General features: G+C 48.4%; 1 protein-coding gene across 1 annotated transcript in view; it reads left to right on the forward strand.

Annotated features, from left to right (window-relative positions):
• NPHP4 (nephronophthisis 4) overlaps positions 1–9,943 on the forward strand; it is a 173,862-nt gene extending 163,919 nt beyond the window's left edge. Inside the window, 7 exon segments of the mRNA XM_006885804.1 lie at positions 4,144–4,300; positions 4,962–5,047; positions 5,608–5,693; positions 6,537–6,708; positions 7,533–7,712; positions 8,052–8,195; positions 9,803–9,943. Of these exon segments, the coding sequence (XP_006885866.1) occupies positions 4,144–4,300; positions 4,962–5,047; positions 5,608–5,693; positions 6,537–6,708; positions 7,533–7,712; positions 8,052–8,195; positions 9,803–9,943 (966 nt within the window).
• The last annotated feature ends 13,333 nt before the right edge of the window (positions 9,944–23,276 follow it).

Consider the following 23,276-nt stretch of genomic DNA (forward strand, 5'->3'; position numbering starts at 1 on the left):
AAAAGGAAGCCACAGATGGGGAAAAATATTTGGTAATGACATGTCTGATAAGGGACTTATATCTAGAATTTATAAAATACTTGAGCATACAACAAGATAAATGTAAACAACCCAATTGAAAAATGGGCACAGGATATGAACAGATACTTCACCAAAGAAGACATTCAGATGGCAAACAAACACATGAAGAAATGTTAAAATTCCCTAGCTCCAAGAGAGATGCAAATCAAAACAGCTGAGGTATCATCTCACCCCAGTAAGAAAAGCAAAATTTAACAGAACAGCAAACCACAAATGCTGGTGAGGCTGTGGAGAAACTGGAACCCTTATTTACTGTTGATGAGAGTGTAAAATGGTGCAACCACTATGAAAGGCAGTATGGCACTTTCTCAAAAAGTTGCAAATAGAAATACCATTTGACCCAGTAATTCTACTGCTGGGATTATACCCTAAAGAAATCATAACTGCCACCCAAGCAGATATATGCACACCCATGTTTATTGTGGCTTTGTTCACAATATCAAAGAGATGGAAACAACCCAGGTGCCCATTAACAAATGAATGGATAGAGAAGCTGTGGTATGTTAACACAATGGAATACTATGCTGCATTGAAAAATAAGGAACTAATGAAATATTATACAAAATGGGTGACCTTGGAGGACATTATGCTGAGTGAAATATCTCAGTCACAAAAGGGCAAATACTGCATAGTGCCATTGTTGTAAAGCAGGTCTGACATTGGAATTGGGGGGAAACTAAGAGAGGATACATAATGTATACTGCATTAAAACAGATGAGGGAGAGAACTGTTTGGGAGGAATATTTGATTAGGTATTATTGTCATGACAAGAATCCAGAATGAAAGCTACACAGTGAAGTGGACTGGGGGCTGGGGATTGTATAGCAATGAAAGAATTTTTTTTCTACTTTTCAAAGAGAAAAGTGAACTGAGGGGGAGGGGTGGGCAGGGAAGAAAGTGCAACAATGAGTGAATGGAAATCCAAAGTCTCTGTAAACTTTCATTAAAATTTAAAAAAAATTTAAAAAAATGGAAGTTAAAAAGAAAAAGGACAGAGGATGAAGAAAAGACCAAGGTGGATGTCAGAAGATACTCTGAATATTGCACTAGAGCACCGAGGAGCTAAAGTACAGGGAAGAAATCAAGAAACTAAGGAACTGAACAGGTGATTGATTTCAAAGGGCAGCTTGGGAAGACAAAACAAAGTATTCTAATGAAACGTGCAAAGAGGTGGAGTCAGAAAATCAAAAGGGCTGAACTCGCTCAGTATTTTTTAAGCTTAAAGGAACTCAAGAACAAATTCAAGCTTTGAGTTGCAATACTTAAGGATGCTATGTGCAGAATACTAAATGATCCAGGAAGTGTTAAAAGAAGATGGAAGAAGTATACAGAATTACTGTACCAAAAGAAATTGGCTGACACAGAAGAATTGCTTGAAACAACATATAAGCAAGAGCCTGTGGTGATGAAGGAAGAAGTTCAAGTTACTCTGAAGGAATTGGCAAAAAACAAGGCTCCAGAAATTGATGACATATCTGTTGACATATTTTAACAAACAGACTCTGCCCTGAGTGTACTCACCAGGTCATGCCAAGAAATCTGGAGGACAACCACCTGGCCAACTGGAAAAGATCTATATTTGTTCCCATTCCAAAATAAGGTGACCCAACAGAGTACAGAAGTTATTGAACAATATCATTAATATCACATGCAAACAAGATTCTGCTGAAAATTATCCAAAACCGACTGGAACAGCACATCAACAGAGAACTACCAGATGTGCAGCCTGGATTTAGAAGGGGTCATGGTAGTAGGGATATTATAGTTAATATTAGATGGAGCTTGGCTGAAAGCAGAGAGTACCAGAGGAATGTCTATCTGTGTTTCATTGACTATGCAAAGGCATTTGACTGTGTGGATCACAACAAACTGACTAACTCTGAGAAGAATTAGGAATCTTAGAACACTTGATTGTGGTTATTGGAAACCTGTACTTGGTAGAACAGAGCAAGGAAACACTGAATGGTTCAAAATCGGGAAGGGAGTATGCCAGGGATGTGTCCTGTTCCCATATCTTTTCAATCTATATGCAGAACAGATCATCTGGGAGGCTGGGTGCTATAAGGAGGAATGTGGCTTCAGGATTAGAGGAAGACTCATCAACAACCTATTATGCAGATGACACACCTTGATTGTTGAAACTGAGGTGTACCTGAAGAGCTTGCTGCAGAAGGTCAAGGACTGCAGCCATAAATATGAACTGAAGCTCAATATCAAGAAAACAAAGATTCTCACCATTGGGCCAATTGCCAGCATCATGATAGCCAGTGAAGAGATTGAGATTGTTAACAGTTTCAGTTTGCTTGGCTCCACAATCAACAGTCTTGGTACCAGCAGCCAGAAAAATCAAAAGATGAATTGCATTGGGAAAAATCTGCTGTCAGGGACTTTTCCAGAGTACTGAGAAGAAACAATGCCAGTCTGGAGACTAGGGTGTGCCTGACTAGGGTGTAATTATTTGACTGTGTGTCAGAGAGCTGGACAATGACTAGGGATGATAGAAGGAGAATTGATGCCTTTGAGCTGTGGTGCTGGAGAACAGTGTTGAACATACCATGGACTGCTAGGAGAGCAAACAGCGGTGAATCCAGGCTGCTCCTTGGAGGCAAGGATTTTGAAGCTCTGTCTGACACTGGGCATGTTGCAAGAAGGGACCAGTCCTTGGATAGGATGAAGGGACAGTGCAAGAGAGGAAGACCCAGGATGAGATGAATTGACTCAGTGACTGGGGTAATGGGGGTAGGTGTGTCACAGACAATAAGATTGGCTCAAGATAGAGCAGGGTTCAGAGCTGATGTACATGAGGTCGCAGTGAGAAGCAAGTGAGTCAATGGCATACAACAACAGCAACAACTTTTTGCTTTCAGTCAGGATCCATCAGACATTGGCAATTATGTCCTGAGTGCCACAGCCTCAGCTTGCACTTCTGGCAGTTCTCCCTCAATAAACTGTTCCAGTCGTTTTTGAATAATGGTCAGTAGGATTTTGCTTGGAAAGGTGGCCAGTTAGCAAAAGAGGGGAAGACCCTCAACCAGATGGATTGTCACAGTGACTACAGCAGTGGGCCTGAAGTGTGTGTCGGAGATTGTGGGGATGGCATGGGATAGGACAGGGTTCAGATCTTTTGTTCATAGGGTTGCTATGAGTTGTACTCAACAATAGTTAGAAATTAATCAAAGAGCAGTTTCCCTGGTCTGAGGTCTCTCTCTCCAGACCCAGGAATCCCACCCAGGAGTCCCCTTAATAAAAAAAAAAAGAAGAAATTAATCAAAAGACACTCAGAGACCATGTACACACCTTGCCTCTCATCAGACTCTGACCCACAAGTGTAGTGTCCATTGGTGATCTTTGCCGCTCTGATCAGTTGGAGTGTCACTTCCCAAATTCTGTCTGCATTTATTATTGGACATTCCAGATGAGATGGGAGTTTTGTCTTCATCCCTTTTATTTCTCTTCCATGTCCTGTGACCCTCTTTTTTGCTCAGTGAGTTGGTGGACTTGTTGCTGTCACTACTTGTTTTGCTGTAATATTGTCCCACACTGACTGACGACAACCCCTTCGTGCCGGCCTCTGAGTCCTTTTCACACGTCCCCGTGATTCTTGGAGCACATCCTTCCTTTCTGGTATAACAGGTTACAGACTCATAAGACCTTTCCCTGCAGCAGTCCCTGGATTCAGCCATGTAGCCAAGGTTCCCCTAAGTGGAGAATGGATTGAGAAACCAAGACCTGGGTGTTGGATATACTTATTATCATTTATTTAATTCCCTTCAGTGGAGAGAGCAAAAAAACCCACTTGTTTGTAGGCGATACATGTGTACCTAGTGCTATGTTTACTCACTTCTGTTAGTGAGGGACTTAGCGCTCAGTATCTCCACTGTATTTACTTCCTTGTTCCGATATGAACCATCTGCCGATCACACTGAGCAAACTCCTTTGGCACTAGTTAGGTATATATGTGTTTAAGACCTCTGTGGTGATGTTTTGAGGAGACGTGGTACACGATGCCACCTTGAACCACAATGCCTGTCCTGACACCAACTGGAGGTGTTGTCTCCACAGGTCACCTTCCGGGTGGGCAGTGGCAAGCCCCTGGCCATGCTCTGCCTGGACGTGGAGCCCCAGCCCCACGTGGTAGACCAGGTCTTCCGCTTCTACCACCCAGAGCTCACCTTCCTGAAGAAGTCCATCCGCCTGCCCCCATGGCACCGCCTTCCAGGCAAGTCCACGCTCCCCCAGGGTGACAGGCGGCAGGACGCTAACTTGGGATGCATGCCAGTGGGTTCCTGGGGAACACCTATCCTGTTTGAAGTGGCACTTTTCTCCTCTACCCCTCAGGACGGTTCTAATTTGTTGCTGTCATGACTTATTTTGCTCTTGTATCATGTTAGATTGGATGGATCTATCCTCCTAAAACCTGTAGTGTCTGGGCACACTTCTTGGCATACATGGGCATATGGGGCAGGAGGCTTGTGTGATGCCCTAGCCTGTAGGCTAGTGATTCACTTAGTTTTTGGCATTGTCTTCAGAGTTGGGTTCCTGCTAGATGGGACCCTGCTTTTTGGTCACTTTTCAGCTCCTCTGAGGAGATGGTTAAAGGTGGGCCAAGCTGGAGTGGAAGTGGCCACAGCGCCCCTGCAGCTATAAACGGATACACACACTGGTCCATGGATGCACCTCCTCCTTCTCCTGGGCATCCGTGTCGGACAGTGGTGTCTGTCCAGCGTCCGTTTCACTGCAGACACCCTTTCACTGCAGAGCCCTGCTGTCATAGCAGGTCCACCCTGGATGGCGACCGAGACGTGACATGCTGCAGGGCTGTGTGCTGTCTGGGCCGCTTCAGAAGACCTGTGTGTGTTCTGATGTTTATCCTCCTCCAGGGGCCCCTGTCGGAACACCCAGTGAAGAGCTCCCTATCCACGTCCGGTGCAGTGACCCCAACGTCATCTGTGAGACCCAGAATGTGGTATGTCTGCTCTGCCCTTGGTCTAGGGGTGCACCTCTCAGCGGGGGCTCCCTCTCATGCCCCTGTCACCACGCCCGTCTTCTAACACCCTCCTTCTCTGGGCTGTCCGCTCTCCCTGGGGTGCCGAGGGCTGTGCAGATGTCCTTGTGAGGGTTTTGTGGAAAAGGTTTCATTTTTCTTTTCTGCTAGCAGATCAGCTCCTTAATTATCTGAATTTAAATTTTTTTTTAAAATGTATGAAGCAAAGGGAATAGAGTGGATGGTAATTAAGGCTTTTATTAATTGCCGTTGTGTAGAGGATAAAGGCAATAATTATATTAGGACTGGTTAGGAAATGGGATAAAATATCCTATTGAAAATAATCATCAAAATCAATATAAAATTAAGAAGATAATATTTTCTCTTTTGCAATGAAAAAGAAACCGGTAGATTCTGACAAATACAGAAATGAGTCTGTTGGGGTGGGGGGAGACTGGACCCCTACTCTTGCTCTGTACAAATCTAGATGCTGGGAAGGTGGGGCTTGCCATGTCACAGGTGGATGAATTATCTGTTGGCAGGGCCCCGGGGAGCCCCGAGACGTGTTCCTGAAGGTGGCCAGTGGGCCGAGCCCAGAGATAAAGGACTTCTTTGTCACCATCTATGCGTGAGTACCGGCCCCTGGCTGTGTGTGGATGGTAAGAGAAGTGGTCAAGAGGCAGGCGGAACTGGTGGGTGATGTCACTTAGGATGCGAGGTTCTCTGTGCTCTGGGCAGTATAGATGACCTGGCTGGTGGCAGGTGCAAGGTGACCACTCTTCAGGGACACATTGAGTCCCCCAGCCTGACACTCGAGAAGCCAGGGCCCAAGGATAGAGTGTGGCAGCTGCCCCTAGTCACCTCGTGACTCTCCTGCTGGGCATTGAAGGCTTTTTTTGGGGTCGTGGGTCTGGCAGCACTTCAGAAGCAGGTTCAGGGCCGCTGGTAGCACCCGGAGTCCTGTGTCCGCTCCCACCTCTCTTCCAGGCCAGATCATCCTTCCTCGTGTGCAGTCTGGGGGCTTTGCTTGTGGTCCCTGCTCTGGGATGTGAGTTTTCCAGGTGTGGCTTTGGGGAAAGACCCTTGTGTTCTGTTGTGCACACACGTTCTTGAATGCCCACCAGGAGCTCTGGTGCAGAGTGGAGTGGCATGTAGGCCACAGGCACCCTGGAAGGTTCCCATTTAGGTGAGAGGCAGGCAGGGCCACCTTGCGTCCTCCTGGAAGTTCCCATTCCTATTAATCCAGCGTCCGTGGACAGGCCTAACTTCTGCCTCTGCCACTGCTCAGCTCGTTGGGGTCTGCTTGTTACTGCTGGGGTTGTGTCCTTCATGACAGGCTCCTGTATTGAGTGGGCACAGACCCTCCACCCACTGCTCTCCAGAGCTCCCCCTTTCCCAGGGCTCCGATTCCCCAGGGATCCCCCCAGATCCTCGTCCTTGGGCAAATACAGAGTCCTCTGTCCTACCACAGGGACCGTTGGCTGACGGCGCCCATCCAGATCTGGCATATCCACCTTCACTCCCTGCAGCGTGTGGATGTCTCCTGCATCACAGGCCAGCTCACTCGCCTGTCCCTGGTCCTTCGGGGGACACAGACAGTTAGGAAAGTGAGAGCCTTCACGTCACATCCTCAGGAGCTCAAGGTATGACCCGGTTGGGGGCCACTGGGCTGACTGCACCACCCCTCCTGGGCCTTTGACACAACTCCATTGGTCCTGGTGAAGCCCTCTCACAAGATCTTTCATAATGAATTCTGTGGGTTTTACTTAACCAGCCTTCACCAAAATCACCTTTTAGAAATATGTCATTCATAGGATGATTGGATTAAACTCCAAAGGCAAACCTTTACAGTTACATGACTGTTACAAGCTATATATTAATGGTAACTGGGGAATGAATGTGGCCATTATTATGCATCTCGGGCCCCTTGGTGGCACACACGGTTAATGCACTTGACTGTTAACAGAAAGCTTGGAGATTCTTGGAAAGCACCTTAGAAGAAAGGCCTGCTGGTCTCCTTCTGAATGTCACGGAGCACAGGTCTGCTTTGAGATGTCCAGGGCTCTGCGAGTCAGCCTGCTCAGTGAGAATTAAGCTTTTAGTTTTGATTTAATGCTGCATCTAGCTGGTGACAGAGGTCATGTGCCAGAGGTCCATGTTTAATGTCGAAGGTTGTCTGAGCTCCAGGGCCAATCCCACTTGGACACTGAGGTGCCGCAGTGCTGCCAGAGGCTGACGTTCTCTGCTCAGACTTCCTCCCTGGCTGCTCCTGATGCTTGTGGGATCTTCCCACGCATGCTCAGTGCTGCCCTGAGCCCACCCCTCAGGCAGACCCCCGAGTCCCTACTCCAGGGCTTCATATCTCTTCCCACCATATGGCCGTCGGATTCCCCTCCATCCTCAAACTCTTTATTTCCTGATGTAGGAGGGTGCACCTCTGACTTTGTTCTCTCCTGTGTTTTTGGAGACGGACCCCAAAGGGGTCTTCACGCTCCCCCCTCACGGCGTGCAGGACCTCCATGTGGGTGTGCGGCCCCGCCGAGCTGGCAGCAGGTTCATTCACCTCAACCTCGTCGATGTGGACTTCCACCAGCTGGTGGCTTCCTGGCTCATCTGCCTCTCGTGCCGCCAGCCTCTCATTTCCAAGGTCAGTGCTGATGTGTGGAGGCCGCCTGGACAGGTGCCTTGCTTCCCGGCACTGGTGGGCTCCGGCCTCAGCATGATCCGGATGATGGGGTGTCACCTCTAGTCCCAGGGATGAGGATCTTCTGTGTGAGACTGTGTAAGGCTGAGGGGTTCAGTTCATTCCCATCTGGGCCTGCCCTGGCCAGAGTCCCGAGTGTGTCTGTGTCTGTGTCAGTCACTGTCCTTCCCCAGCCTGTGGGCCATGCAGGTGCAGAGCCTGATCGGGAAGCACTTGGAGAAGACATGAGTGGCTGGTGTCCCAGCTCTGCTGACAGTGTCCCTGCCTTTGTTCCCTGCTCAGGCCTTTGAGATCACGTTGGCTTCGAGTGAAGGGAAGGGGGCCAATAAGCGGATCACCTACACCAACCCCTACCCATCCCGGAGGGTGTACCACCTGCACAGCACCCATCCTGACCTGCTGCAGTTCAAGGAGGACACCTTCGAGGTGCGAGGGGCATGCATAGGGCACTCTGGGTACTGAGGGGAGGGAGACTCCATGGGTCCTGTTGCTCCTGGAGCCTGGATGCATCCTAGAGCTCAGTGATGATACTGCAGGGAGGAGCAGTCCAGATAATACAGGACAGGCTTCAAGAGAGTCCTTGGATCATGGAAAGTGGCATTCTGTACTTGCAGTTAAGTCCTTAAAGGGCACTGAAGTGTGAGATCTTCTGAAACCCACTTTGCTGGGCATGTTTCAGGGAAGGGCGCTCGCCGCACTTTATTCCCAGTGATTCCTGGCCACCTTATGCAGGGCTTTCCCAAAGACCACTCTCCATACAAACTGGACTTCCATAACTGTCCACCATAAATATTGTATGGAAAGTACAGCCGAGTGCATACTGTTACTTGATAGAAAGTATCCGTTACAGCTTCTTCTGTGTCTGTGAGCCAGCCATTTGTGCCTAGGGATTTTACAGTAGTATTGAAAAGGTGTCTAGGAACATAAGCGGACACTCAGGTCCATCTGGCATGTCACTGGTCCGAGCCTGCTCTCTGCGAATATGAATCCAGTCCCTGAGGCCCCTGGGTCAGCTCCTGGTTCTGATCCTCTGCAGGTGCTGGGAGCGGAGGTGTCCTGTTTAGGGCCAGTGAGCTGGTTCTGACTCAGCGCAACCCCATGTGCGCAACAGAACGGAACACTGCCTGGTGCCCAGCCGTCTTCACAAGGTGTAGTCACCCTGGCTGCCTTGATGAGAGACTTCATTTTCCACTTAATAGTGACCTTGGCTGTGTACCTCAGACATCAGAGCCAAAAGCCTAACCTGCGGTAACCACCTGTAGGACAGAGGACAGCTGCCCTGTGTAATGCCTTTGCCTTCCAAGGTTGGGGAAGAACGTTGGCTAGCCCATGCGCTGCCAGAACGAACGTGTCTTAGAAGGGCAGCCTGGATGCTCCTTAGAAGCAAGGCTGATGAGGCTTTGTCTCATAGACTCTGAATATGAGATATTCAGACTGACCTCTGAAGGTCCTCTTGCTTTGGTAAAATCGGTGAAGTCAGTGGAAAAGGGGCTGTGAAGATGGGACAGGTTTTGTTCTGTTGTTTTCAGGGTCCTATGAGTTGGAGTTGGGATGACTTGGTGACAACAATGATAACAAATCTGGGTGGGAGCAAACTTACCTCATCTTTCTGTAGAGCAGCCGGTGGTTTTGAACTGCTGCCCTTTTGGCTGGCAGCCTAGTGCTTAACCTACAGCACCACCAGGGCTCCTGCTGCATCCAGAGAGACTTAAAATTCTTCATCCACCCACATGACCCGGTGCCTGGTGAAAGAGGTGTCAGCAGGCTAGGAAGGAAAGTGGGGCAGGCGCGTTGTTGGCCTCTGTGATTCTGTCTCCAGGTCAGCGGCGTCCTCATGGTGGTGCCGGTAGTGAAGCCATCAACCTAGTGGCTGGCAGTTTGAACCCATCTGGGGGTATCTTGAGAAGAAAGCCCTGGTTCTTAAAATGCAGCCCGTGAAAGCCTGATGGTGACACACAGGGGTCACCTGGGGTCAGGGTTGACACAGGTTGTTGTCCACTTGACTACAGTTGATGTGATTTGTCTTTTCCCAGGTCGGAGGAGGAGAAACCTACACCATCGGTCTACGGTTTGCCCCAAGTCAGAGGCCAGGGGAGGAGGAGATTCTGATCTACATCAATGACCATGAAGACAAAAATGAAGAGACATTTTGTGTGAAGGTCATCTACCAGTAAAGGATGCCTGCAGTGGACATGCGGACATGCCTGCCCGGGAGGCCTACTCACCGCTCAGGGAATGTCTCGCCTTCTAGCTGTGGCTGCCTGCCACCTCCTTCCTTCTGCGGCATTGGACTGTGGGTGATCCTGGGTGACCTGTGACCTTAGCCATGAGCTGGAGAGGCCACTGTGTCCTGGCTGTGTGGCCCAGCACCACACTCACAGAGCAAGGCCCAGACCTTGGCCTGCATGCAAGGTCCCTTCACTGTGCTGCAGGCTGACATCCCTTCAACAAAATCATTTGGTTTGCCTTCAACAAAATGATTTCATGATTTTAATGGAACACATCTTATAAATCATCTTAAATTATAAAATAATGTTTTTCTTACAGCATTTTATACAGATAAAATATATTATTTGATATGCAGTGTTTATATGCCTCATTTCAGACCTGCTTTTTAAGTTCAACCAGACACTAAATTTTTTCCCCAAACGCTGTATTTTGACACATTTCCTCTTTTAACTGTTTCCTTAACATTTTTTTTTCTCCATCGTAAACCTGGCTTACCCTTAAGGGAAATGTGCCTGAGGGACACTCAGATGGCCTCTGCTGGTGCCACAGGCTGCTGAAGCTTGGCTGGAGAGGGCCGAGGACACAGACTTTGAGGACTGTCCAGAGGGTGGTGGAAGCAGGGTGGCTGGTTCTCTGTCCTTGGCTGCATACCTTTGTTGAAGGTAGTCATGGTTACACTGGGGCCTAGAGCTTTTCCCAGAGGGCACCCCACCCCACCCATATGTACTTGCAGAAATTCACCTTCCTTTTTCTGTGGAGAAAATCAGTCATTGCTGTTTCTGCTGCTCTGATGCGCCATTCTGACTGTGACTCTTCCCAGAAAGCTTGCGCATGCCCCTCAGTGGGACGAGGAGAGATTCAGGTGGGACTTTTGTAGGTTGTAGAGTTGACTTCTGTGTCTCTTGGCAGGAATGAACACAGAGAAGCCACTCGGTATGGGGGTGGCCAGCTGTGTCTATAGGCTTGAGCTCTGTTTTTTGATTAGACTCTGCTGCAGTCTACTCCCCACAGGCTGAGGGACCAGCCTCAGACTCCTCTAATGATCTGACAGAAATGACATAATGTTCCTCTCAAAGGATTTGGACTTTTTTTTAATACAATAGGCAGGCGTCACTGTTGAGCCCTATTTGAACAAAGAACTGTAAGACATTCAGCTCCTCTGAAAGGTGGACAATTTTCTCCTCTTGACAAAAATTTCAGTTAAATGTATGGTGGTGTGAGCGGAGGTCCCACCCAGATGTGAGGCCTGTGATGGGCCTGGAAGATGTGGGCAGTGTTGGGGCCCCTAGCTGATCGATCTGTTTGCCATCATGCCAATACCATGGGTAGCGGGACTGATAGATGAGGAACCCTGGGACGGGAAATCCCTTGACTTCCAGGGACCACAGGAAAGAGCTGTCTGCAGGAAGTGTGTGGGCTGCAGAGCCAGGTGACGGGCTCAGGCCCAGCACCTCTTTAATTCTCCTACACTTCCCCTGCTTTCTCCCCATTTAACTTTATATTCTAAAATTTTAAAGAATATAAAATTTAAGTCCTTATACTTATTACCTAGACTCAACAGTTGCAACAAGTTTGCATCTTTGCTTTCTCTGTACAGATATTTTCAATCATTTGGAAGTTAGTAACTTCCTGAGCCTTTGTGCTAATTCTGCATGCGTCCCCTGAACATACGGACATTATCTTTACCTCAGTAGAAGGATTCTAAAGAACAACAATTTCTTTAATAAGGAAAAAAAAACAAGGGTCTTTAGTTTATAGGGTTGCTATGAATCGTCTATGACTCAACAGCACTTAACAGCAACAAGAAAAAAAACATGTCCAGTTCATACCTACATTTCCTGAGTTATCCTCAAAATATATCTTTAAAGCAAATCATTCTTTTTTTTATTATTATTAAATTTTATTAGATTTTTTAAAAATATTTTTTTTAATTGGGAAAAACATATTGGGGGTACAAGGAGATGAGGGTTGGGGGCAGAAGGGTGAGGATGGGCCAGGATGCAGTTGCAGAGCTGCACAGTTTGGTCGGTGGGGGGAGCAGGTGAAGGAAATGATGAGGGTCCAGTGGGGACCAGATGCTACAGAGGAATGACAAGCATTTTCCAATAGTAATTAAACCAACTGTCTTATTGATTTGGGAATTGGATGCCGACTCTCTGGCTTCTTCATGCTGAACAGGGACATAGATATAAAGGGGGGAAGGGAGGACGCTTTATCACCTTACTGGTGGTCTTGGGTTACAGCTGCTTGCCTTCTTGCTCCTGAGGGCTGCGACGGTTCGCCCCGAGCCAGGGGCCAAGCGCAGCCCGCCCCGGGCAGAAGGCCACAACGGCTCGCCCCGGGTAGAGGGCCGCGACGGCCTGCCCCGGGCAGAGGGCCGAGGGCAGCCCGCCCTGGGCAGAGGGCTGCGACGGCTCGCCCCGGGCAGGGGGCCGAGGGCAGCCTGCCCCGGGCAGAGGGCCGCGACGGCTGAAGTAGTCTTTTTTTAAAAAAGAAGAACTGTGTGTGTGTGTACCGTCAAATTGGATCTGACTGGTACAGGAGACTGCCCCTCCTTCTCCAGCAGAGCATGAAGTAGAGTCTGGGTTCCCCCCCCCCCCAGGTGCCTGTCGGGGCCTGGGTTTCAACTGTCCACACCACAGCAGTGGGCAATGAGCTTAAAGCCCCTGATGGCTCTGGGCGCTGACTCTCACCAGTGAATATGGATGAAGTCACTAAAGCAAACCATTCTTTGATGAATATTTAAGTGATCTTCAGTTATTTGCTATGACTGGTTATGGTACAGTTATGGTCTGTGTACACATCTTTTCGAAGATCTATGGGTAATCTCTTTTTTTCACCAATTTTTCTCAATTTTATTATTTTTTTGTGTGTGTACCATCAAATCAGATCCGACTGGTACAGCCGATTGCCCCTCCTTCTCCAGCAGAGCATCTGGTGGCTTAGAACCATGTGCCTCTGGGATTGCAGCGCAGCTTCTTGCCACTAGGCCACCAGAGCTCCCTGTAATTTTTTTTTAAAATTGGTATAAAATATGTTGTAAGTTGCTGTCAGGTTGATTATGACTCATAGCGACCCTATGAACAGCAGATCTGAACCCTGCCCTGCTCTGTGCCGTCCTCATCATCTCTGGCACACGGGAGCCCATTGCTGCAGTCACTGTGCTGATCCGTTTTGTTGAAAGTCTTCTCTTTAGCTGACCCTCCACCTTTCCAAGCATGATGTCCTTCTCCAAGGAACAGCCTCTCCTAACAATATGCCCTAAGTACGTTCATCATCCTTATCCTTCTGACAATTCTAGAGTTTGCTGTAGCCCTTATTCAAACATACATAGTCATGCTTTTAGTCCTTTTAGTCCACCTACATGAAGGATTCTGAGCTTCATCTAACATACTTTGGACATGTAAGGAGAGACAGGTCCTTGGAGAAGGACATCATGCTTGGGAGGGTGGAGGGACAGCGCAGGAGGGGAAGACCCTCTATGAGGCGGATTGATTCAGTGACTGGGGTAATCGGGATGGGAGTGTCAGAGACAGTGAGATTGGCACAGAACAGAGCAGGGTTTAGGGCTGTTGTATGTAGGGTTGCTATGAGTCGCAAGCGATTCAACGGCACATAACAACATACCTACATGACAATATCCAGTGGTCCACCACACTCATGTGTGTTCTTACAAGCCATTGGGTCGACTATGACTCATAGTGACTCTGTGAACAATAGCTCTGAACCCTGCCCAATCTTGAGCCAATCTCGCTGACACACCTGTCCCCATTACCACAATCACTGTGTCAATCCATCTCATCCAGAGTCTTTCTCTCCTGCTCTGTCCCTCTCTCCTTCCAAGCAAAATGCTCTTCTCCAAGAACTGGGCCTGTCAATTTACTCAAAGTATGTGAGACTGACTTTCAAAATCCTTGCCTGCATGGAGCAAACGGGCTTTCTCCTTTCCAGGTCAGACCTTTTTTTTCTCTTGGCAGTCCATGTTCAATACTCTTCTCCAGCTCAAAGATATCTGTTCTTCTGCCATCCTTACTCTTCGTCCAGCTGTGATGCATAGGGTTGCTCTGAGTCATACTTGACTTGTGAGCACCTAAAAACAACACCTATCATCCGTTCATCTGTCCATCCATCCATCCATCCATCCATCCATCCATCCATCCATCCATCCCTGTATCTCAAGGTACGTAGTTCTTGGTTCCCCACCATCGCAGGGTGAGCCACATTCTTGAGTGAAGCTGCAGGTGTGGGTCAGACGTCTGTCTCTGAGGGCCAGGGGGGCAGAGGCGAGTGATTATCAACACCACCGCTCGCACTTCCTGCAGGCTGGTTGAGGTCTGGGACCAGCTGAGCTGAGCATGCGTGGTAGATAGATGCTTTCGCAGCTCATACACGCGAGGTACTGTCAAGTCCTAGACAGCAGCACTCTGAAAATCGCCCATGCAGCTCGGACCTCTGGAAGGAGCAGGGAGTCTGGAAGCCCAGTTGCTTGCTCTCCTGGCTGAGACCCCGAGTGGGAGTAGTGCAGGTGTATGTGTGGGGTTCAGGCCGACTGCATCCCCTCCCCTCCCATTTCCAGATGCTTCCACAGTTGCCTCATCTATACCCCCCTTCGAGCAGGGAGGCAGCCTGCCTGCTCTTTGGACTCTGTCAGCCGGAGTTTTGAGGGGCTGCACATTTCCCACCAGGGCTGATCCGCGGGATGACGCCTGATGTAGACCCCGGAGCTGCCTCACCCCACACTGCTCCGTGAATCAAAGACCTTACAAGGGGCCTGTCACTCAAGTCCGGTGTATTCTGAGTGCTGGAGAGAAGGTGACTGTAAAGGAGCTGGTCACGTCACCCCTGACAGCGCTCCTGCGGGGTGCACTGAACAGACCCTCCCCTGTGCACGCGGCATGCCACGCCCTGCCCCGTGCCCGCCCCTGCGGCGCTCCTAGTGAATATAAGTGTGTTTTCCCATCAGCCAGAGCAGGGCGTGGCACCACACTACATGTGGGCCTCCCACCTGCAACTCAGCAGGACATCCTAGGGGGCCCTTGTGCAGTGAGTTCACCTGGGACACGATGGGGGCACTGACATCTCTCCAGAGGGCAGGCAGGCCCAGGTTTGTACACACTTTCTTACTCATTCAATCAGCGATGCATTCCTTCGCTCATTCCTGTGCTCACTTATATGCTCAGTGATTCATTCATTCATTCATTCACAAAAACACTCTCTCACAGTTCCGTCACTCATTCACATACACCTCATTTACTCATTCACATACTGTCTTGTTTATCTGGTGCTGCTACACAGTATTACAAATGGATATCACAAATGGATGACTTTAACAAACAGGCTTGTCCTCACAGTTCAGGAAGTTAAAAGTCCAAGTTCATTTCAAGTTCAAAAGTAACAATTTTGTGCAAAACAATTGTCAGGGCTATGTAGTGAACAAGAAGAGCAAGGAGGCATTTCATCCTTAGAATAATCAATAATATCAGTTCAAAGGGCATCATTAGACCAAGGATAAAGCCCAGAAAGCAGATAGGGAGAAAATAGGAAAATTTACATAAATGAAAATTGCAAAGAAGAGTACTATTACATTTTGAGTATCACAGCTAATGTTATAAAGCAATATGTATATGAATGGGCCAAGTGTAATGGTTCATTCATCTTGCTTGGAAGGGTGGAGGGTGAGCGCAGGAGCGGAAGACCCTGGATGAGGTGGATTGATACAGTGACTGAGTTGATGGGGACAGGTGTATCAGAGACAGACTGGCTCAGGATAGGGCAGGATTCAGAGCTATTGTTCATAGGGTTGCTGTGAATCATAGTACACTCAACAGTACATAACAAATGAATGGATTTATGGAAAGTCAGTTCGATTTGTATACTTCCACAAACCTTACGATAAAAAGAAAGAATAGGTGTTTTTAACAAGTCTAAATTCAGGGCACCAGTTGTAGAGGGAGGCTTGCCCTGTCTTTTGGATCTAGGAGAAGGTCTTATCACCTTTCAGCATCTGCAGCCCCTTGTAGACCTCCATGTGTCTTGACATCCATTCTCCCTTCTCAACAAAGGGATCCAGGTACAAAAGATTCACTCTTGTAGCTTTTTTCCCCTACCCTGCCCCAGCTCTGCAATTGTCACTTGGCCCACCTTGACCAGGGGGCACAGAAGGCAGGGGCAGAGCGGAGGGACAGCTTGGCCTACTCTGCCACTTATTCTCATCACCTGAAGCCACACAGTCACTTTTCTGGACCTGTCTGTGTTGGGGACACCCGTGTCAATTCTCCCGTGTGCGGGCCTTCTCACAGCCAGGCCAGGGCGGGGTGGCAGGACCAGTGATGCCATGCAGTGGGCCCACCGCCATGTAGTGGCTGGAAGGAAGGCTGGGCCCCATCCACACACTCAATTGCCTTTGAATCAGAACAGACACATGCAAATGATAAACCAACTATAAAACACATGGAAGGAGATTGCCCATCCTTCTCCCTTGGAGCTGTTGATGGATTTGAACATGCAGAGAGGCATGGCCTTGGGGTTAGAGTCACAGCTTCCTGTGGACTATACCATCCACACATTTTCCCCCTTCAGGATTATGGTGTTTCTTAGGGAAGTCTTTAGTTAGATTGACAGCAAGATATGATCACTGGGACAGGATAGCTTCCAAAATATGCTCGCAGGCACCTCAGCCTTCAGAACCATGGCTTTAGGCCAGTGTCACAAAGCACTTGTTGTTAGGTGATGTTGCGTTGAGTACAACTCATAGTGACCCCACGTACAAAAGATTTGAACCCTGTTCTATCCTGCGCCATCCTCACACTTCCTGACACATAAGAGCCCATTGTGGCAGTCACCGTGCAATCTACCTGTTTGTGAGTCTTATTCTCCTTCGCTGACCCTCCATCCTTCCCAGCATCATGTCCTTCTCCAAGGAATAGCCCCTCCTAACAACATGTCCAAAGTATGTGAGGAGAAGCCTCATCATTCTTGCCTCCAAAGAGCACCCTCTCCAAAACATATCTGTTTGTTCTCGTCATCTTCCGTTAGATGTTTTTAGCCCTGCCAATTACGACATCTCCTGCCCAGCCCTCTAACAAACTTGGGTGCAGGTTGCTAGCTCTGGTTCCATAGAGCAATGGTCCACAATTCATTCTGTCTCATGCCAGGGCTCCTGTTCTCTGCTGTGAATCCTGTAGGTCCCAGCCTAAGTGCTGCAGGAATCTTTGACCCTGACAGACACCCACTCTGCATTCTTTGCCGCTTCTTTGCTGATGGTGAGGTTCTCAATATCTGCTGCTAAATCTACTCAATTCAGTGGCAAGACTAGCCAATCCTCTTGTGAATAGACCAACACCCACCCCACCCCTCCACGTGCATGTCCCCACCATCCTTGTGGCAAAGTCAAACTCATTGGCTAGGAAATCCATACAGAACCATGAACCCTTAACACCACAGACCACCCCCTGGCTTTTCTAACCATTAACCTTCATATGTAAAGAATTAACTTTCCCCTTACAATCATCTCACTGGTAACTACATTTGTAAAAGCGTGTAATCCAGCTACTTCATGCCTCATCTCTTAATATCCCTATTTCAGATACCTGATTTCCATACAGAAAGTCTCCTGCCCCAGAGGGCAAATCAGTAATGCCATGTGTTAGTGGCCACAGAGGTGGGTTGGGGCTCAGCAGGAAGTCGAGAATGGGCTCCAGCTTGAGAAAAAGCAGGTAGGTAGAACCTAGCTCCTTCCCTGTGCCCCTGCCCTGGGTACGTACCCTGGGGGCACATAGGGGTACCTGCAGCTCAGACTCTTACATACTGGTGATGCTTCCAAGGAAATGTAGCTTGAAAAGGGCAGATTTTCCTGTAGAATCCCAGGAACCATCTTACTACTCTCCTAGAGCTGCCTGGGCACCAGCCCCACCTTGGAAATCCTGCCTGTCCCAGACCGATCAGCTTTGAGTACAAGGTGTGTCGAGTGGCATGGGGAGGATGCAAGGGGGAACTGGGCAGAACCCAAAGTGCACTCTCACCTGATGGCAGCTGAGCAGAAGCAAACACCTACCCCTGATGCATGACCAAGGGTGTGTGTACAGTGTCAGCTCTGAGATCTTGCTGCCCCAGTCAGCACCCATCCTGTCCAGGCCTTTGTGCCATTGCTGGTGAGACCAGCTTGACTGTTGAGAGGCACCCACACCCAGTGGCTTGAAAAGCATGGATTTCATTCATTTACTTTCTCCTTCCCTGATACTCCTGACAACCCTCTCTGTGGGTGTGTGTCTGTGGCCTCTGGTCACCCTGAGCACAGAGCCCTCTCCTGTCATAGACTATGATGTGCATAAGAATCAGTCTAATAGAAGGATGTTGTTATTGGTGATTGTCTTCAAGTCGAGCACGACTCATAGCAACCCTATGAACAAAAGGCCTAGAGCTTTTCTCTAACTATTGTCATTTCTCCAGTTTCATAGAGTTTCCAGAGGCATGTTGTTCAGGAAGTGGATGCCATGCTTGCTTCCAAACCTGTCTTAAACTGGGAGCGCCCCCAAACACTGTCCACCATGGGCAGCTATTATAGCATTTGACCCCCAGTGGTGCAAGGTTCAGCTTCACAGCAAACCCAGATTACCTCAGTACAGCAAATTGACAGAAGAGTGCTGTATAACTTAGAAGAATGTTCCTCCAAAATAATAACATTAGGGCCTCAGGCCCAAAAAACATTTAAATACAAGGGCCCTCCATATATGTTGTTATTGTTCAGTGCCATCGAGTCACAGGCGACTCATAGTGACCCCATGAAGGAGAGTCCTCGATGCTTGGGTGCCTTTCATCCTCTCTCCAGGTTCATAGGTTTTCCGGAGGTAAGCTATAATGGAAGTGGATGCCACTCCTTCTTCCAAGCCTGTTTTAATCAGGGAGCTCCACCCCACTCTCTGTCTGCATTGGGTAACCAGCCATTAACGCATTTGACACATCAGTGTCACAGTGTTCAGCCTCACAGCAACCACAAGTGACTGCTGTACAGCAACTTGTACACCAGGACTATACGACCTAGAGGAATGTCTGAACAAAAACAATGAAACACTGGCCTGAGGGCTGCAGGTCTGAGGGTCCTACCATGTCTTAGCAGCCCGGCATGCCCAAATGCTGGGTAATTCCCTGTCCCAGACCCGATTCATCTGGAAAGGTCACTCTGCCAACCCCCTTGTGGGCCCCCCAAAAAATCACCACACTTGCTCCGCCAGAGTCCTGAAACCTACCTCGCCTCCAGCAGCCCCCTCCATATATACTTATGAACAAAAGAGGAACAAAAGGCCTGAAGCCTTTCTATAACTATAATCATTTCTCCACGTTCATAGACTTCCTAGAAGCATGTGGTTTAGGAAGTGGATGCCACTCCTGCTTCCAAACCTGAATCAATCTGGGAGCTCCACCAAACACTGCCCATGTGAGTAGCCAATTATGGTGTTTGACACACCTATGGCTCAGTTGTCCATTATCACAGCAACTCTAAGTTACTTCAGTAAATAGATTACTACTGTACCACTTAAAAGAATATTCATCCCAAATCAATTCACATTTGGCCCAAGGGTCCGAGACCCAAGGGCCCAATGGCATTTTAAAATACTGGCACACTCAAATGCTGGTGGACTATGAGCCAGAGACCCCCAGTTCATCTGGCAAATTCCATCCACTGACACCTACTTGGGTATGAAAATAAAGCCACAAGAGCCCTGAAAACCTTGTGGAGGGTCAGTTATGAGTCAGTTCCCACTCGACAGCAACGGGTGAGAGAGCTTTGGATTATTTTCTCTTGCCTCCTGATCTTTCCCCTCCACCCCCACTGAACGTTACTTTTAACTAAATGGAGTCAGATGAAAGCCAGATTAGTTGCTTCGCTTTTCTCCCATCTGATAATGATTTAATGCTATGTTTGTCTCTACTTAGAAATAAATTAAGGTGTCTTCGAAAATCGTAGGTTCTAAGGTGTTCAGGAAAACAACCATTACGTTTCCTTAACAACTCTTTCCCCTCCAATGCTCAGGGTCGAGATGAATACGGTTCTGACCCCCACGATCTGAACTGTATCACTTTCAGTTTTATTTTTGTGGGAGATGCACTTGGGTATACAGGAAGGAAGAAAGGAAAGAAAGCAGGAGGGACGGGAGGGTGGGAGGGGAAAGGAAAGAAGGAGAAAGAATGACCTGATCTTGGACAGTGATTCACACGTGCCTGACCGTGGAGACCTAACCCCCTTGACCTGTGTGGGGTGGAAGACAGCATATACAGGATGTAAGGTCCTTCCTGTCAGAGAGAGTTCTTGGCTGGATAATGTACCTGATTGCTAATTGAAAAGTGAGGTTCTAATCCACCTAGAGGTACCTCAGAAGAAAGGCCTGGTAACTACTTTTGAAGACTCATTCACAGAAAATCCTAGGAAGGGCAGATCTAATCTAACACATATAACACTCGGGGTTGCCCTGAGCCAGAAATGACTGAACTGGACAGAAATGGCAACTGGACCGCTTTCTTGCTGAGAAGGTGACTAGGGCTCTACATTAAATTAGAATACTTGTATTGCTAGGGTTTGGTATAGCTGTTATTGTGCTATGTGCTATCAAGTTGCCTGTGACCCACAGAGACCGTATGTATAGCAGTTCTGAGGCCTGCCCTGTCCTGAGCCAGTCTCACTGATTCTGACACACCAACCCCCATAACCCCAACTACTGTATCAATCCATCTCATTGGGGGGGTCTTCCTCTCCTGCGCTGTCCCTCTACCCTTTCTTGTATAGTTAGGATACATCTGCTAGAAATGCCTCAGGGATCCTCTGGTCTTCCTTCGCTGGCTGGTGGAGGGACTGGGCAGAGCTGAGGGAACCTTCTCTCTGCATAGGAGCAGCTGCTCGAGTATCACCATGCTGCTTCCGCTCTCAAAGGTGGTCTGTGAAAGTTAGATGCAGGTTGGAGGGGCTGACCTCTGCACCCTACCTGTACTGAGCTGAATGGTATTCCCCCAAATTTGCATCAGCCTGGAATCTCAGCACAGGATGACAGGGCCCTTGCAGATGTAATCAAGCTAAGGATTTAGGTGAGAGTGCACTGGGGTGAGGGTGAACCCTGGAACCAACGAGAGTGTTTATAAAAGACAGAAGGATATAGCACCCTGTGGAGGTGAAGGTACAGTGGACAGTGACAGAGCTACAAGCTGAGGGACACAGGACCAACAGCAGCCACTGGATCTAAGAGAAAGCTGGGAACCAGCCCCTCCCCGGGCTTCTGCAGAGGAACTGGCCTTTATTGTTGCTGTTATGTGCCATCGAGTCACTTGTGACTCATAGAGACCCTATGTACAACAACTCTGAACTCTGCTCTGTCCTAAGCCAACCCTATCGTCTCTGACACGCCTATCCCCATTACCCCAGTCACTGAGTCAGTCCATCTCACTGAGGGTCTTCCTCTCTTGCACTGTCCCTCTACTCTCCCAAGCATGATATCCCTCTCCAAGGACTGGTCCTGCCTTGCAACTTGTCCAAAATATGTCAGACGAAGCTTCAGAATCCTTGACTCCAGGGAGCAGCTTGGTTTCACCCTCTCCAGGCTGAACCTGTTCTCCTAACAGTCCATGCATGGCATATCCAATACTCTTCTCCAGCATCACAGCTCAAAGGCATCAATTCTCCTTCTATCATCCCTAGTCATTGTTCAGCTTTTTGATGCATAGCAAGTAGTTTTGTGAAGACCATGGCCTGTATCAGGCGCACCTTAGTCTCCAAACTCGTTCCTGCAAATACCCAGCGTGTGGTATTTGCCACAATTCTGAGAAACTTACGCAAGGAGTTCTGGGGCCTCCTTGCCTCAGATGGACTTGAACAGTCCTCAGGGTCATAAATATTCTCACAACTACATAGCAAACATTATTTCTAATCTGAGTAGTCTCTATTGCATGTATGTTTTCAAAGATTTGTTATTTTGGAAGTGGATGGCCAATCTTTTCCCTAGTCTAGCTCATGTTGGAAAGAGCAACAATGTCAGTCGAGAGACTAAGGTGTGCCTGATCCAGGCCATGGTCTTTGGAATTACTTGCTATGCACCAGAGAGTTGGACAATGACTAAGGATAATAGAAGAAGGATTAATGCCTTGGAGCTGTGGTGCTGGAGAAGAGTGTGGAACATTTCACGGACCACCAAGAGAACAAACAGGTTTATCCTGGAGAAACTGCCCTTGGAGGCAAGGATTCTGAAGTTCCATCTGACATACTTTGAGCATATTGTCAGGGCAGACCAGTCCTTGGAGAAGGATATCATGCTTGGAAGGATAGAAGGACAGCGTAGAAGAGGAGGAGGACCCTGGATGAGATGGATTGACACAATAACTGGGGCAATGAGGTTAGGTGTGTCAGAGACACCAAAACTGGCTCAGGATAGGGCAGAGTTTGGAGCTGTTGTGCATAAGGTCACTATGAGTCGCAGGCAACCTGGTGGCACATAGCAACAACATAGCAAAAGGGAGCTCTCTGGTGGTGCAGTTTGTAGGGAGTGAGGCTGTTAACCCAAAGGCTGTGTATTTCTCTGGGGGTTCAAATCTACCAGTGGCACTATGGAAAATCTGCTCCTGTGAGATTTATAGCCTCGGAAAACCCACTATCAGTAGGTTCTGACTTGATGGCAATGAGTGGGTGTATTAAGACTTCCAGTCCTTGGGAAGGACAAAACCAATGAAACCAAACCAACGCCACTGCTGATGACCTGGTTCTTACTGGGTGACCCCGGACAGGATAGGACTGCCCCACAGGCAGTCATCTTTACTGAAAGGCACCCTGGTAATGTAGGCAGCTAACGAAAAGGTCAGCAGTTCAAACCCAACAGCTGCACCTCAGTCTCCTTCCATAAAAATTTACAGATGAGGAAATTAGTGGAGGGACACAGTCAGCAAGAATAGACTTGATGGCAGTAGCCTTGTTCTTCACAGATGCAGACTACTCTCTCTCTCTCTCGGAGAGGCTGTAGGCTTGAACTGCTGATCTTTAGGTTAACAGCTGAGTGTGCAACCACTCTTTTGGAGCAACATGACATGGCGTAAATCTAAACAATGGCCCCATCATGGAGACAGGGACAGAAGCTCCCAGAGTGGCTCATCCTCAGACGTGGGAGTCACTGAGGTGCTGGGGCCTTGGAGCAGTGCTTAAGGAGAGCAGCAGTGGCCTCTGTGGCCAGTCCTCTCGGCCCGGCAGCCCTCCCTGAACCGATCTGTGACTCAAGGCTCTAAAGATAAATTTCATTGCAAGAATTC

The sequence above is a fragment of the Elephantulus edwardii genome, unplaced genomic scaffold (genome assembly GCF_000299155.1).
Source record: "Elephantulus edwardii isolate Elephantulus edwardi_28Jun2011 unplaced genomic scaffold, EleEdw1.0 scaffold00045, whole genome shotgun sequence".
NCBI lineage: Eukaryota > Metazoa > Chordata > Mammalia > Macroscelidea > Macroscelididae > Elephantulus > Elephantulus edwardii.